Below are 13,906 nucleotides of genomic sequence, written 5' to 3'. Positions count from 1 at the left end.
GCCTCTTGGTTTAGGAGAAAAATCAGGACTCTTTGTTTAGGAGAAAAATCTCTTAAACCAAGAGTCCTCTCCCTATTGTTATGCTTCTGTGTTTTTCATTTTTCATTACATAGAAGCAGAAAATGGAAACTGGATTGAGCAAAGAATTGAGCAAAGTAAATATTTTCCTCTGCTGCATGCGCAGCACTGGAACTCCTCCTCTCTTCTGTTTTTTGGGTGGTGGGGAGCAGCGATCATTTTTAAAGGTTGGCTGGTACCTGCACAATCAAACCCTTGTGCTGCAAAATGATTTAGATGGTTGCCCCACACAGAGCATAGAGCCATATAATTGAGCACATCCATAATTGAGAGATCAGTTTGGGTGCGTCAATTTTTGGCCTCGCACAGGGTGCCATATTATGAAAATTTACCAAAGACCACCCCTCATGTGGTGCCATGGAAGCCCCATGCCCAAGCCTTCTTGCTACCCCTAGCCAGGTATTCTGTCACTAAGGAGTGTCAGGTCACAGCTTGGCTAGATGGCAATGATCAGCACCAGGCCATAGAGGAAGCCACACTGTCAGGGAGCCCAAGAGGTCCACGGAAGAGGAATCTGTTCTAAGAAGCAAAAAACGCCCAGTAAAAAATTCAAAAATCCACAGTTGGGTGATGTCTTTATTAGGGCCAATGACAGCGTCACAGAATAGTGGCAGGCTTTTGGAAAGTTGCTTGGTACTAATAAATGTCTTACTGCCCAGCTGTGGATTTTGTAGGACTTTTAATAACAGCCAGGGGAAAAACAAGCAGAGTTAGACAGTCGTTCCAGCTCCAAAACTGAAGTACAGAGGCAACGGATTGTATGCAGAAATGCAATTGTAATGCCTGAAACCAAGTGGATCTCTTTGCTTTCATGTGGATTTATGTGCAATTTCGTTTAGGATCACAGATCTACCGATAGAAAAATATCTACTTTGCCAGCATTTGTTGCCTGGTTTAGTCTGCACATGCACATATACACACACAAACCAACCCTGCTTTTAAACAGTAGCTAGGTCTTCCTTTCTAAATGGCAGATCACCTTATATAAACCCGGAAGGAGAACTGAACAAGAAAAAGAGCAGGTTGCTTTGAACGAGAGGCCAGTATTGATTTTCTCTCCTCTGCAGCAAAGCACCTCCCCCCCCCCCCCCAATCCCATTCAGCGACTGTCAAAACCTCCCTTTAACAGCTGGAGTCAAATTGTGCTATTTACAGCAAGAGCCCTTGTCAAGTGGACCATAAGTATTCTAACAATACCCTATTCAAATAGGCTTCACCACACAAATTGCCGCCTCTCCCCCTGTCAGTGACTGAGGCAAATGCTGAGGGTCTGATTTTGGGGAGAGACCCCTTCACCCCCGTTCAGAGTGGCGCTTTCTCTGGCAAACAACGGTGCCGCACATGAGGGGGCCTTTTGATGCTGGAAATAATTAAAACCTGTTTAAGTACTGTATATCAAGGGAATTTGACGACACGCATGCTTCGTTTTGCACTGACGGCACTTGTCCCACCAGGAGGAACAGGGCCAACTTTATCTTCTGGGCACACGTCCCACTTCCACACCAAAAATCACCCAAGCAGCCCTCGGCCCTGGTGGCTGCAATTTCCATGAGGACAAATATGTTGATACGGAGAATCTGCTTCAGAGGCTGGCCAGCCATGAGGTACAAGAAAGGTGACACACAGCCTGCCTCAAGCACTTAAACATTGTTTTCCATGGGAGGCATTTAAGCACGTGGTTAACTCTCCCTTTTCTGGAATTCAATGAGACTTTAAAGTGCTGGAGTGCGGCTAGGTCATTCCTTGCCATTTCAGGACTCTGTAGAGCTCTGTTTTCAGTGGAGACCTTTTCAGTCTCCCAGCAGATCCATTTTACAATTTGCCGAATTAAGCACCAAACCTGGTTCCAAATCTCATTAGCCACATTCATTTAAATAGCGTTATTATCTTACTACTACTACTACTACTGTTCTTCATCAGTCATCGTTTAGTCTATATAAATAGTGTTATATCAAAGAGGGTGATTATCATGTCTAATAGCTGCTCCTAATCAACAGGAGATGTTGGGCAGTCGCCATTAAATACCTAAATACTAAATGATCCTTCTACATGTGCAAAGATAGGGAACAATTGAGGCTCCTTCCCCACCAAAAAACCAAAGCTTTTCGAGCCGCTGTTGTGTATGTAAAACTCATAGACTTACTTTTCATCAAGCACAATAGAGTTATATTTCATATATTTACTGGTCAAAATGTCTTGTTAGAAGTGCTAGTTTCATCTGTAGTTGGTGGTTCTGAGGCAAGATCAATAACAAATTGGAGGGGCTTCTATAGTTTAAGTAGCATTTACCATATTTTTCCATGTATAAGACAACCTTTTTTCTGAATTTGTTTTGTGATAAATTGAGGGTCATCTTATACACAGGTTAATATGCTAAGTAAGTGAGGGCCGGTGCTGCAGTGGTAGCAGAGAAATGTCAGAGAGGAGGCTGCTTAATGCTCTTCCTGGCTTAGGAAGAGTATTTGGTGAGTGCCAGTATGCAGCGTATTACGGCACCAGTTCCGTCAGCCAGATCATCGAAAAGCTGCTCAACAGCTCAGCAAACTTACAAAAGAAGCTCAACAACTGTTGAGGGCTCCCAAAAGTAGGGGTCGTCTTATACATGGGGTCGTGTAATACACGGAAAAATACAGTATATGGACTTGTTATCAATTTACAGAGCAAGTTCACTCCCAGCCAACATCCTGAACCCATAAGGATTCAGCCTTCTAGCCAGCGTGGAGCCTGGGCTAAAGTGGCCAGTTACAAGATCAGCACGTGCCTCAGCTCTTGCAGGCAAAACCTACTTTAAAGTTTTAATGTTCTCCTGAATGGTGCTTTTGTAACACCATCCCTTCCAGAGAGGGGGATGGGAAAGCAACTTTGGGTCATGTGGCATCAAGGTAGGTTTGCTGAGTGCTGTCCAAGATCCGTGGCAGGGGTTTGGACCAGGGGACCTTTTAGGTCCTTTCCAACTCTACAATTCTGCAATTCTTTGATACGAAGTCTCCCCTTTCTGTGCACTCACCTGATGGTGGGAAGACTTTTCTCGATGAGCGAGGCTGCTGTAGGAAAGAGTGCCGATTTTATAGGAGTTGGAAGATTGGCCATCCAGGCTTTCCTGCTTAGGTGTGTCTTCTTCAAAGACTGCCGACAGAGAATCTGCCGCTGCCATGACTGAGTCCTCACAGCAAGCGAGGATTGCCTGAGCAACTTCCCCAGTTTCATGGCGCTCGAGACTTCCTGGGCAGAGGAGAAATAGTGGTTTGAGAAATTTACAGGCAGCGGAGCATGACTTCACATAAGCAGAGCAGGAGCTCCGGGGCAGAATCAGGGCCAGGAAGGTAAGTTGCAGCTGGACAAGTTCATTCACCAAGGTGAGCATTAAGACTGCTCCATGGATGGCTGTTTAATGGTACCAAGCAAAAAGCCAGCTACAGAATAATACTGCACTTGCCTGCTCAGATGGGAAGTCCCACTGAGCGCAATATTCTGAAGGAAGTTGGTATAGGATTTTGTCAGCTCTGTAAGGGGCTTAAAGAACTTCCCAAAGGGATTCTCTGCCAAAAGCTGAGCCCATGCCAGGTATATAAACATACAAGGCCTATAGCATAACTACAGTCACAAAGTTAAGAAGAACCACCCCTCACGATTGCCATTCCTGCCTCCAGTTTATGCCAGGAATCACACCATTTAAGTCACCCACATGGTTGGTCCCCATACACAGCTGCTGTGAATGGCATAATTAATAACTGTAAGAGGGGATAGTTACAGACGCACACTTAAATGATAAGAAATCAATGGATATAATCATCACATTTTATTCCCTTTCCGGTGAGCAGCTGATTAATTTAATTCTAATGTAGAAGCAGCATAGGATTCTACCTTATATCAAATCATATTGTAACGAGCAACAACAACAGGATTTCTTACCCACCCTTCATAAGGTCCCTGGGTGGGTTGCAACTCTATAGAAATGCAACATTAAAAGCAGTTGGAACCATTCACATTTGGTGCACCTGGTTCCATGTTTTCCATGTGCTTCCAGGGGCTCTCCAGCATCTGAAATGCTGCTCAGGGCAACCAGACTGTAAGGGAGGCTTGTTTCATTCTCCCATATTTTTTTCACCCTGGAAGCTGCCTGCCCAAATCGCCTTCCGTCTCTCAGCAGAAACACTTCATAACTTACAGGTTAGCCTGGAGACTCCAATCAATAGTCAGCCTCCATTCAGCATTTGAATGCTGTCCCCTAGTGTTCCAGGTATCAAATGACAAGAGGCAGATGGTCCCTTTTTTGCTGTTTCTTTTCTTCGCAAGTGCATCTTTCCCATCGCTCTTTTATGCTCCATCTTGCTTACATTTGCACAGATAGGAGGGACCAGGCCTCTGACTTCAGGAAACCAAGACTCTCCAGCTGACTCCTTGAATTGTTTTCACTGGAAGACCAAAGCCACTGAAGGCCTCAATTTTCCTCCCTCCCTTTCCGTAATATCCTATCGCTCTTTTCATTGAGAGAGATCTTCTTCTTCCTCCTCCTCCTCGCTTCCTCTTTGGGACCATCCACACTTTCATTGGTCCCTGATTTCAAGTCACAAATCTGAGAGGGTATTTTTTTTTTGTCTGTGGCTTTTCCTGGGAAAACCTGAAATTCACTGCTGAATCGGAACAAATGTCAACCCACAGAAAACCCGATTGGTGGTTGTTCCGATTCAGCAACAAACAGTGGGTTTTCCCAGGGAAAGCAGCGGGACAAAACAAACAAAACACTCAGACCTATCACTAGAAATCATGGAACAAATGAAAATGTGGAAGGTCCCTCTATTCTGCTAGACTTTCTTACAGCCATTCTGAGCTGGGATTTTTTTTTCTTTCAAAAATATTGTTGCATGGAAATCATAGCACAACAGTGAACTATCTCAGAAGGCACCAAGCACTTATCTATTCATTTAAGGAAGTTTTGATATAGGAAAATAAACCAGTAAGACAAAAGGCCTTCGGTTACAACCAAAACACAGAGGAAATGGCCCAGTTTTCTGCTGATCTGGAGACTAACAGTCTGGTCATCAGGGGCATCTTACCCATAGAGGTTAGCGGTGTGGGGCACCAGGGCACCAAGTTCTGGAGGGCACCAGGGAAGAGGCAGAGGCTGGACACAGCACCTCCTGGCATCAGCTCGCCACCCTCATCTGCCTCCGCCATGCTGCGCTGAAGCCAAGCTGGAGCCTCTGTCTGCCGTGGCCACCGTGGCACAAAGTGGCCAGCTGAGCCGGGAGGTGCCGCGTCCAGCCTCTTCCCTGCCGGAGGAGCTGCCCTCCAGCCACTGTCCGCCTCCTCCAGCCCCGCCGGCAGTGCCACCCTCCCTAAAAAAACCTCTGAGAAACCGGGGGAGGGGGACCGGAGGGAGCTTTGCACCACGGCACCAGATATGCTTAAGACGGCCCTGCTGGTCATATATCCATAGCAGTGACCAGAGGAAGGAGCACAGAGAGAAGAAACGCAGCACAACCAGACGCCTTTATCTGCCTTAGCTGCAACAAAACATGTCTCTACATATGAGTCTCTACCACCACTCTACCACTCTACATATGAGTCTCTACCACCACAGCAGAAACTGTAAACTTCCAACAGTTTGACTTCACCCCCCCAAACGGTGTACTCTTCCATTTTCTCCTGAGACAAACGGATGCCAGCTTCTGGTCTTCTTAAACATGGGCTTCCATTTCCAACAGGGCAGTGAGTGTGCAGGGAATGTTTGCTCTGATTTAGCACTAAAGAGTGGGTTTTCCCCTGGGAAAGTGGCAAGACAAGCAGAAAGACCTGTGCTTTCTAGGCATGGGACAAGCAGAACTATCGTTGAGCCCTCTGTTTTGATATATGTATCTCGTGTGTGTGTGTGTGTGTGTGTGTGTGTGTGTGTACATGCATACTGATAATACGAATGATCAAATAATGGCAAAAAGTGCAAAGAAGTCATTTAAAAATCCAGCAAACCCAAATGTCCAGAATGCAGACAGACTCATAGTCAAGCATCGCAGCACAGATATTTCCTTCATGCTCGTTCCAACCAAAGCAGAGTGCAGGAAGGTGCCATAAGCTTACAGAGCTCCCTGAAAACACCTAATGATTCCATAATTGGATTATATGCCTCTTTAAAGGAATGTCAGCTTTCCCTCAAGGCAAAGTTTGTTAACTTGGGGGAGAGGGAGGGGGAGAGATGGAGGCATGTGCCCAGTTTCTAAAGGCAATCCACTTGGTTCCTAGAAAGGATGTTGCAATTTTCTTTGGGGCCACACTCTGACCCTTTCTTGGGTCCAGAGCATGAGAAAGAATAGCAGAAATCTGAGCATGTACAGAGTTAATTTCCTTCGCTGCTGACTAGGTAAAGTAAAGGTAAAGGACCCCTGGATGGCTAAGTCCAGTCAAACTTGACTAGGGGATGTGGCACTCATCTCCATTATCAGGCCAAGGGAGTCAGCGTTTGTCCACAGATAGCCTAATGTGCTCTGGTCCATGCGGTCATGAAGAGTTGGACATGACTAAATGACTAAACAACAACAACAAGCTTTCTGGGTCACATGGCCAGCATGACTAAACCGCTTCTGGTGCAACGGGACACTGTGGCGAGTGCCAGAGCACACAGAAATGCCATACCTTCCTGTTGCAGCGGTGCCTATATATCTACTTGCACTGGTATGCTTTCAGACTGCTAGGTTGGCAGGAGCTTGGGCTTGCTGATCAGAAGGTGGGCAGTTTGAACTGCTGACTACGAACAAGCAGCTCCTGCATGCCTCTGCTTAGGGTCCCAGAGTGTCTTGCAGATGGGGTGGGCATGATAAGCCCCAAACATGTGGCCGCCTCCTGGACACCCCAATATTTCTCATTTAGAAACACAGCCTGAGTGTGATATGGCGGAGGTCTGACTCTTTCACCCAGTGCTAGGCTTGTCATAAAGACCTGTCATTTACTTGGAACCAGGAGAACTGTAGCTCAAATGAGTCTGTCGCTGGATGTTTGCAAATTGGCAGGAAATGTCACAATCATCTCAGAACGTGCATGGATTTATTTATTTATTTATTTATTTATTTTTAAAAGCACGTTGTTACAAGTCTATATTTTATGTAGTAGATACGCAAGCATGTCCAAAACAGTAAGTAAACTGTTTCAATAGCAATCATCCAGACTATAAAAGGACTCAATTTTTATATGCTGATTTATGTAGGGTATGATTTCCTCAACCAGCCTTCTTTCCCATGCCAGGGGCCCTGATCCATGGATTCTTGCAGCAGAGCAGACTGTCTGCACACAATACTTGAAAAGTATGTTTTAAAAAGGAACTGGTCCTAGTTCAAGTTCACCCTTCCCAAAAAGGAACTAGTTCCTCTTTTTACAAAACGAACTAGTTCAAATTCATCCTAAAGGGGTTTTTTATGCCCTTTCAGGTGGCAAGAGCATGGTGGCATTGGGGAAGCACTGCAGAGCAACTCAGAATGATGTGTGGATGACCCAGTATAAATCTACCACTGAGGCACTATTGTTGCATCAGTGTCACAGTGCTGCAGAATGCACCCAAAGGAGAGGAAAAACGCTAGCGGGACCCCAATGCTCAGCCTTTTCCAAGCATTTGTCCAAGGGATGCCTATATAGCAATGAGTCTTCATCCTGCAGAGTTGCTTATGGGGTGTTTACGCGTCTTCCCATTATTAATTCACTTAGACACACTTTTCAATGCATTTCCCCATTGCTTTCCAAACACCCAAAAGTCTGTGTTGTGTTTTGTTGTGTTTTTAAAGTGAATTTGTTATGGCAGGGTGTCAAGAGTGCTTTAATTTAAATCAGGGGTCAGCAAGGTTTACCTCTCCAGGGCCGGTTCGCTCCAGCAGAGATCCTTCCATGGACCGGATCATGCATGTGCGCCCACAATTTCCGGCATCTATGTCTGCACAGATGCAAATTCCAGCGCCGTGGAATCGAGCCCCCGTGCCACGCTATGTTGGTTTAGTGCAGTGGGGGGGGGGGACTCGCCGAGTGGGCAGCTCGGTTTGGGGGCAGCTCGTGGGCCAATTAAATGACCCCCGTGGTCCACTTGTGGCCCATGGGCCTTAGGTTGCTGACCCCTGATTTAAATGCAGAAAGTTCCGGTATGTGCTTGAATCACTCCTGCAATAAAGGGGCAGAGTGGAGACACCCTTTATCAGTGTCGACTAACTCAGTGTCACCAGAAATGGAGAGGGCTTGTGCCTCACTCCAGCGGCGTAGCGTGGGTTGTCAGCACCCGGGGCAAGGCAAGTAATTTACGCCCCCTAACCCGTGGATTTGCGCCCCCTAACGCGTGGATTTGCGCCCCTAACCCTAACCCCCAGATGTTGCGCCCGGTGCAGCCGGCCCCCCCTGCACCCCCCACACTACGCCACTGCCTCACTCTACCTCAGGCAACTGGCCAGAGCAGCAAAGCCTCTGAAGTCTAGCTAATCATTCACCATTCAGAGTCCAAGTTAAATTGCTGAATGTTATGATTGGCCTTCTCTCTAACTCTGGCATTTCAAACAGAGTTTGCCTCTGCTCGCTGCTTCTCCAGGCTGGTGGGGTCCCTTGTGTTTTACAAAGATGGCGGAGAAAGAGAGAGGCCTTACCGGTCTCAATATCCCAGACGTAAACGGAATCATCTTCACATCCAACCACCAAGAGATTTTCCACAGGGTGCCACCGTAGCCTCTTCACAGGGGAAAGGTGTTTCCTGGCGTGCATGAGGCAGGCTCGCTCTTGTATGTGCAGAAGCACCACAGCATGGTCATCGCTACACAAGCAGCACACGATACGGTGCCCTCTGAACTGCAAAGAAGGATTTTGCCAAGGTAAGTCATTCAGAAGCCTTCACAAACACCAAAGTGTGCCAAGAGGGTGGGTTGTGTGGATGTGTGAAACATATAAAGGGAGCTGACTGTGAATAAGGCAAAAGCTGGAGTTTCTGAATGGACTGTGCTTTGCATGACACTCCAGATGGAACAGAAATGCATTTAATGCACTCAAAGTGTTGGTGTTGACCTTTAAAGCCCTAAACGGCCTTGGCCCAGTATACCTGAAGGAGCGTCTCCACCCCCATCATTCTGCCTGGACACTGAGGTCCAGCTCTGAGGGCCTTCTGGTGGTTCCCTCACTGTGAGAAGTGAGGTTACAGGGAACCAGGCAGAGGGCCTTCTCAGTAGTGGCGCCCGCCCTGTGGAATGCCCTCCCATCAGATGTCAAAGAGATAAACAACTACAGCAGTACCTTGGGTTACATACACTTCAGGTTACATACGCTTCAGGTTACTGACTCTGCTAACCCAGAAATACTACCTCGGGTTAAGAAATTTGCTTCAGGATGAGAACAGAAATCATGCTCCAGTGGCGCAGTGGCAGCAGGAGGCCCCATTAGCTAAAGTGGTGCTTCAGGTTAAGAACAGTTTCAGGTTAAGAACGGACCTCCGGAACGAATTAAGTTCTTAACCCGAGGTACCACTGTACCTGACATTTAGAAGACATCTGAAGGGAAGTTTTTAATGTGTGACATTTTAATGTATTTTTAATCTTTGTTGGAAGCTTCCCAGAGTGTCTGGGGAAACCCAGCCAGATGGGCAGGGTACAAATAAATTATTATTATTATTATTATTATTATTATTATTATTATTATTATTTACAAGTAGCAGAGGCAGCCTGAGCAGGTCTGAGGAGGGGCTGAGCTCCTGCATCCAGCCAAGTTGCCTGCTTCTGTCTCCTGGGATCCAGTCAGATTTCTGCTCATCCTGTCCCCCCCTCCTCAAAATTGCTACAAGGAAATGTATACATACTGCCTGTTGCCCTTGGAATAGGACAGGAGGGGAAATAATAAAGCCGTAACGCTGGGATTCCAATTACACACCTGTAAACAAAGCACACTTGTGCAAAATGAGTCCAATTTCACACCTTTAACAGCTTTACCTAATGGATGCTGAGCACAGGGTTTTAGTCTTCTAGAGGCACTAGAAATGCAATTGTGAAGCTCATTCCTTGCCTTAAGACAGGATCAGCTCCATACAAAGCACCCCCAGTGGGCAACTGCCTGCCCCTCCACTTCTTGAAATATCAGGGGAAGAGACAGTGCCACTGAACACCCTTAGCAACTGACCCCACATCTGAACTGCTTGACTCCTTCTCTCAGTAGAAAAGAAACCATCAATGCCAAGAAGATGACAGACACCTCTTTCTTCCCTAAGAACTCCTTTGTCGGTTTGGTCTGTGAAATCTAATTTAAAGCCTCGTGAAGTCTAAATCTGGCCAGATGAGGGCACTGTGGCAAGGCTGAATGAATCATAGGAAGATGCAAAGCCTTCATCTCATAAATTCCACATGAAACCCTGCCCTTCATCCCTTATTTTGATTATAGACCTCCTTGTGCCAAGGGCTCAGAACAAAGAGGCAGAAGCAGCTGTAGAGACCAACTGGGGATGCTCTGGTGAGGTGAACATCTGGGTAGGCACCCTCTCTCCCTTCCCACTTCACTTTCTTCACCACCTCCAACCCCTTGGGGCTAGCACTGGCTGGCCAGCCTGGCAGGACCCCCATACCCTGTGTTTTGGATTATCTGCAGTGGGTAGGGAATGTCTTGGGTTGTTTTGGGGGGCTTTTTGCTGAGGAGCAGAGAAAAATTGCTTTAAATAGTGTGGGCTGTTTCTGTGGGGTAACCGAGGGGTGCCACTGACAGATTTTTAGTAAACAGAGGCATTTTTAATTGGCAGAGTTTGCCTCCCTGGTCATCTACACGCAAAGAAGAGACAGATAAAAATGTTTTTATTTTACAATAGAAAAAGTACAAAATACGTAATAAAATTAAGGACAGCAAAAAACCAAAAACTAATTGCAAGCTCATTCTTCATGGCATATGTCAAAAGCCAGATGCAATTAAATCCTAGGTCAGTGAGCTGTGTGGACAATGCATGCTGTTATTGGTTGTTGTTGTTGTTGTTGTTGTTGTTGTTGTTGTTGTTATTATTATTATTATTATTAGAATTAGAATTAGAATTAGAATTAGAATTAGAATTATTAGATTTAGAATTAGAATTAGAATTTATTTTGTTTACTGTCTGGTGGGTGCAAAGAATGGGGCTTTGCATCACTTGTCACGCTGCTGAGTGCCGGATTTCCTTCTCCTCCAGGGGAAATAAAATCTGACCCTGCCTGTTGCTGTTGTCCTCCAAGTCTTGCCCAAGAACTCAGGCAGGAGGGTAGACTAAGCCCTGTCTCTTCTCTCCTTCCGGGAAGACCCATCTCCCTTATGCTCTTTACTTACCCTGTAGTTTTCTGAAGACAACAGCAGATTTGTGACGGGACCAGCTTGCAGCGAAAAGCAATGCAATAATTCCCCGGTAAAAATGTCCCACCAGACCACACTGGAGTCCTGGCTCCCGGACATCAGCCAGCTGGGATCAAACCGGGCTGATCGGCCATGGAGGTAAAGTAAGGAGGTCACGCTGGTGCTGTGGTGGCTGAGTATTCTATGAGGCAGGGTGTCTGACAGAACAAGGGGAGAGAGAAAGAGAGAGAGAGAAAGTCAACAACGAAAGCAGAGTCCAACAGGGGCTAACTCTCTCCTGACAGAAAAGAGTGAAGGTCATCTGGCCAGAAACTGTGGCCACCTTTGCACAGGAGAAGTGTTAATAATGCACCATGAGCAGAAGAAGAATTACAGTGGTACCTCTGGATACGAATGGGATCCGTTCCGGAGCCCTGTTCACATCCAGAAGCAAACACAACACTTGTCTGCGCATGCGCGGGTCGCGATTTGACACTTCCGCGCATGCGTGTGACATCATTTTGACCGTCTGTACATGCGTGAGCGGCGAAACCCAGAAGTAATGCGTTCCATTACTTCCGGGTCGCTGCGGAGCGTAACCCGAAGGCACTCAACCTGAAGCAACTTCAACCCGAGGTGTGACTGCATAGGGAATTATAGGCCTAAAGGTAAAGGTAAAGGGGACCCCTGACTATTAGGTCCAGTCATGACCGACTCTGGGATTGTGGCACTCATCTCGCTTTATTGGCCGAGGGAGCCAGTGTACATCTTCCAGGTCATGTGGCCAGCATGACTAAGCCGCTTCTGGCGAACCAGAGCAGCGCATGGAAATGTCGTTTACCTTCCCACCAGAGTGGTACCTATTTATCTACTTGCACTGTGTGCTTTCGAACTGCTAACTTGGCAGAAGCAGGGACCGAGCAACGGGAGCTCACCCTGTCACGGGGATTCGAACAGCTGACCTTCTGATCGGCAAGTCCTAGGCTCTGTGGTTTACTTGTGCAGACTAAACCAGGCAACAAATGCTGGCAAAGTAGATAATTTTCTATCGGTAGATCTGTGATCCTAAACGAGATTGCACACAATCAGTACTTCAGTTTTAGAGCTGGAACAACTGTCTAACTCTGCTCATTTCCCCCCTGACTGTTATTAAAAGTCCTACAAAATCCACAGCTGGGCAGTAAGACATTTATTAGTACCAACCAACTTTCCAAAGGGACGTGGGTGGTGCTGTGGTCTAAACCACAGAGTCTAGGGCTTGCTGATCAGAAGGTCAGCGGTTCAAATCCCCGCAATGGGGTGAGCTCCCATTGCTCAGTCCATGCTCCTGCCAATCTAGCACTTTGAAAGCATGTCAAAGCACAAGCAGATAAATAGGTACTCCTCTTCGGGAAGGTAAACGGCGTTTCCGTGCGCTGCTCTGGTTCACCAGAAGCAGCTTAGTCATGCTGGCCACATGACCCGGAAGCTGTGCGCCGGCTCCCTCGGCCAGTAAAGCGAGATGAGTGCCACAGCCCCAGAGTCATCTGCAACTGGACCTTATGGTCAGGGGTCCCTTTACCTTTACCTTTAATGACCTTTAAATGCCCCTTAATATGTGCCTGTTCACCCAAGCTTTCCTGGACTGCGACTCTTTATTTTTAATTCTTTTGTACACTGCTCAGCTTTATTTGTGAAATACAGGTGCATTTGGGTTTTATTTCATTTTTATCTAGTTGTTAGGAATTTTTATGGAATGCTGTTGTCATTTTAATAGGTTGTCTCCAACGTTTGACATACTGAAATTCTACGTTGTAAACTGTACTGTGGTCTCTTGACGATGGGCAGTATGTAAATTTAATAAATAATAATAACAATGGATGTGCGTAACTGACAGGCCCATTAATTTCAATGAGTCTACTCTGAGTAGAGCTTCATTGGACACAAACCTATGCAAAGCACTTAGACAGATATATAGTAAGCAGTGTAGCATTTTAGTTAATAAAATGAGCAACCCATGCCAGCCAGAAACTCAGGCAACCGGAGTGTCTGCAGGATTCCCACTCACCTTTCAGCAAGGAGCCCTTTCCCATCAGCCTGGCCTTGGCAGCCTGCAGAGCCAGCATGATGAAGATCCTGCCATCCGCAAACCCGCACACCAGTTTATCAAGGCTGGGGATATAAATGGAGGAAGTGATGGTGTCACTCCCCATCCCATTCTCAGCTCCACAGAGGTGGTCGATGATGCCTTCGGCCGCAGGACTGCAGCTGTCAAAGCTGTTCTGAAGAGTCCAGGATGTTGCTATAGGGATCTCTAGGGAGAAAGATAAATAGGGGGTCGTTCACAGAGCCCAACTGCTTGAGAAGACGGAGGCAAAATTCAAAGACTTTGCTGATATTTGTCTTGCCACCAGTAGGTCACGGCTATAGAAATTAGGATGGGGGTCTTTCTGATCCTGTTTTCAAAGCAAGTATTATGCCTCTTTGCCTCCAGGAAAACCCAGCAGGTTTTTTCTTTCTAAGTGCTGCTTCCAGATTGTGGGTGGGGTGGGGTGGGAGCACA

At 46.6% G+C, this 13,906-nt stretch overlaps 1 protein-coding gene across 1 annotated transcript in view; it reads right to left on the bottom strand.

Annotated features, from left to right (window-relative positions):
* WDR72 (WD repeat domain 72) overlaps positions 1-13,906 on the bottom strand; it is a 79,916-nt gene that overhangs the window by 46,785 nt on the left and 19,225 nt on the right. The window contains exons 11-14 of the mRNA XM_053365014.1: positions 13,412-13,657; positions 11,362-11,582; positions 8,688-8,886; positions 3,139-3,300 (exon numbers count right to left, since the gene is read on the bottom strand). Of these exons, the coding sequence (XP_053220989.1) occupies positions 3,139-3,300; positions 8,688-8,886; positions 11,362-11,582; positions 13,412-13,657 (828 nt within the window). The remainder of the gene's footprint in view (positions 1-3,138; positions 3,301-8,687; positions 8,887-11,361; positions 11,583-13,411; positions 13,658-13,906) is intronic.

Source organism: Podarcis raffonei, chromosome 14 (genome assembly GCF_027172205.1).
Source record: "Podarcis raffonei isolate rPodRaf1 chromosome 14, rPodRaf1.pri, whole genome shotgun sequence".
In the NCBI taxonomy this organism is placed as follows: Eukaryota; Metazoa; Chordata; class Lepidosauria; order Squamata; family Lacertidae; genus Podarcis; species Podarcis raffonei.
This window is presented reverse-complemented; position numbering and strand designations above follow the sequence as displayed.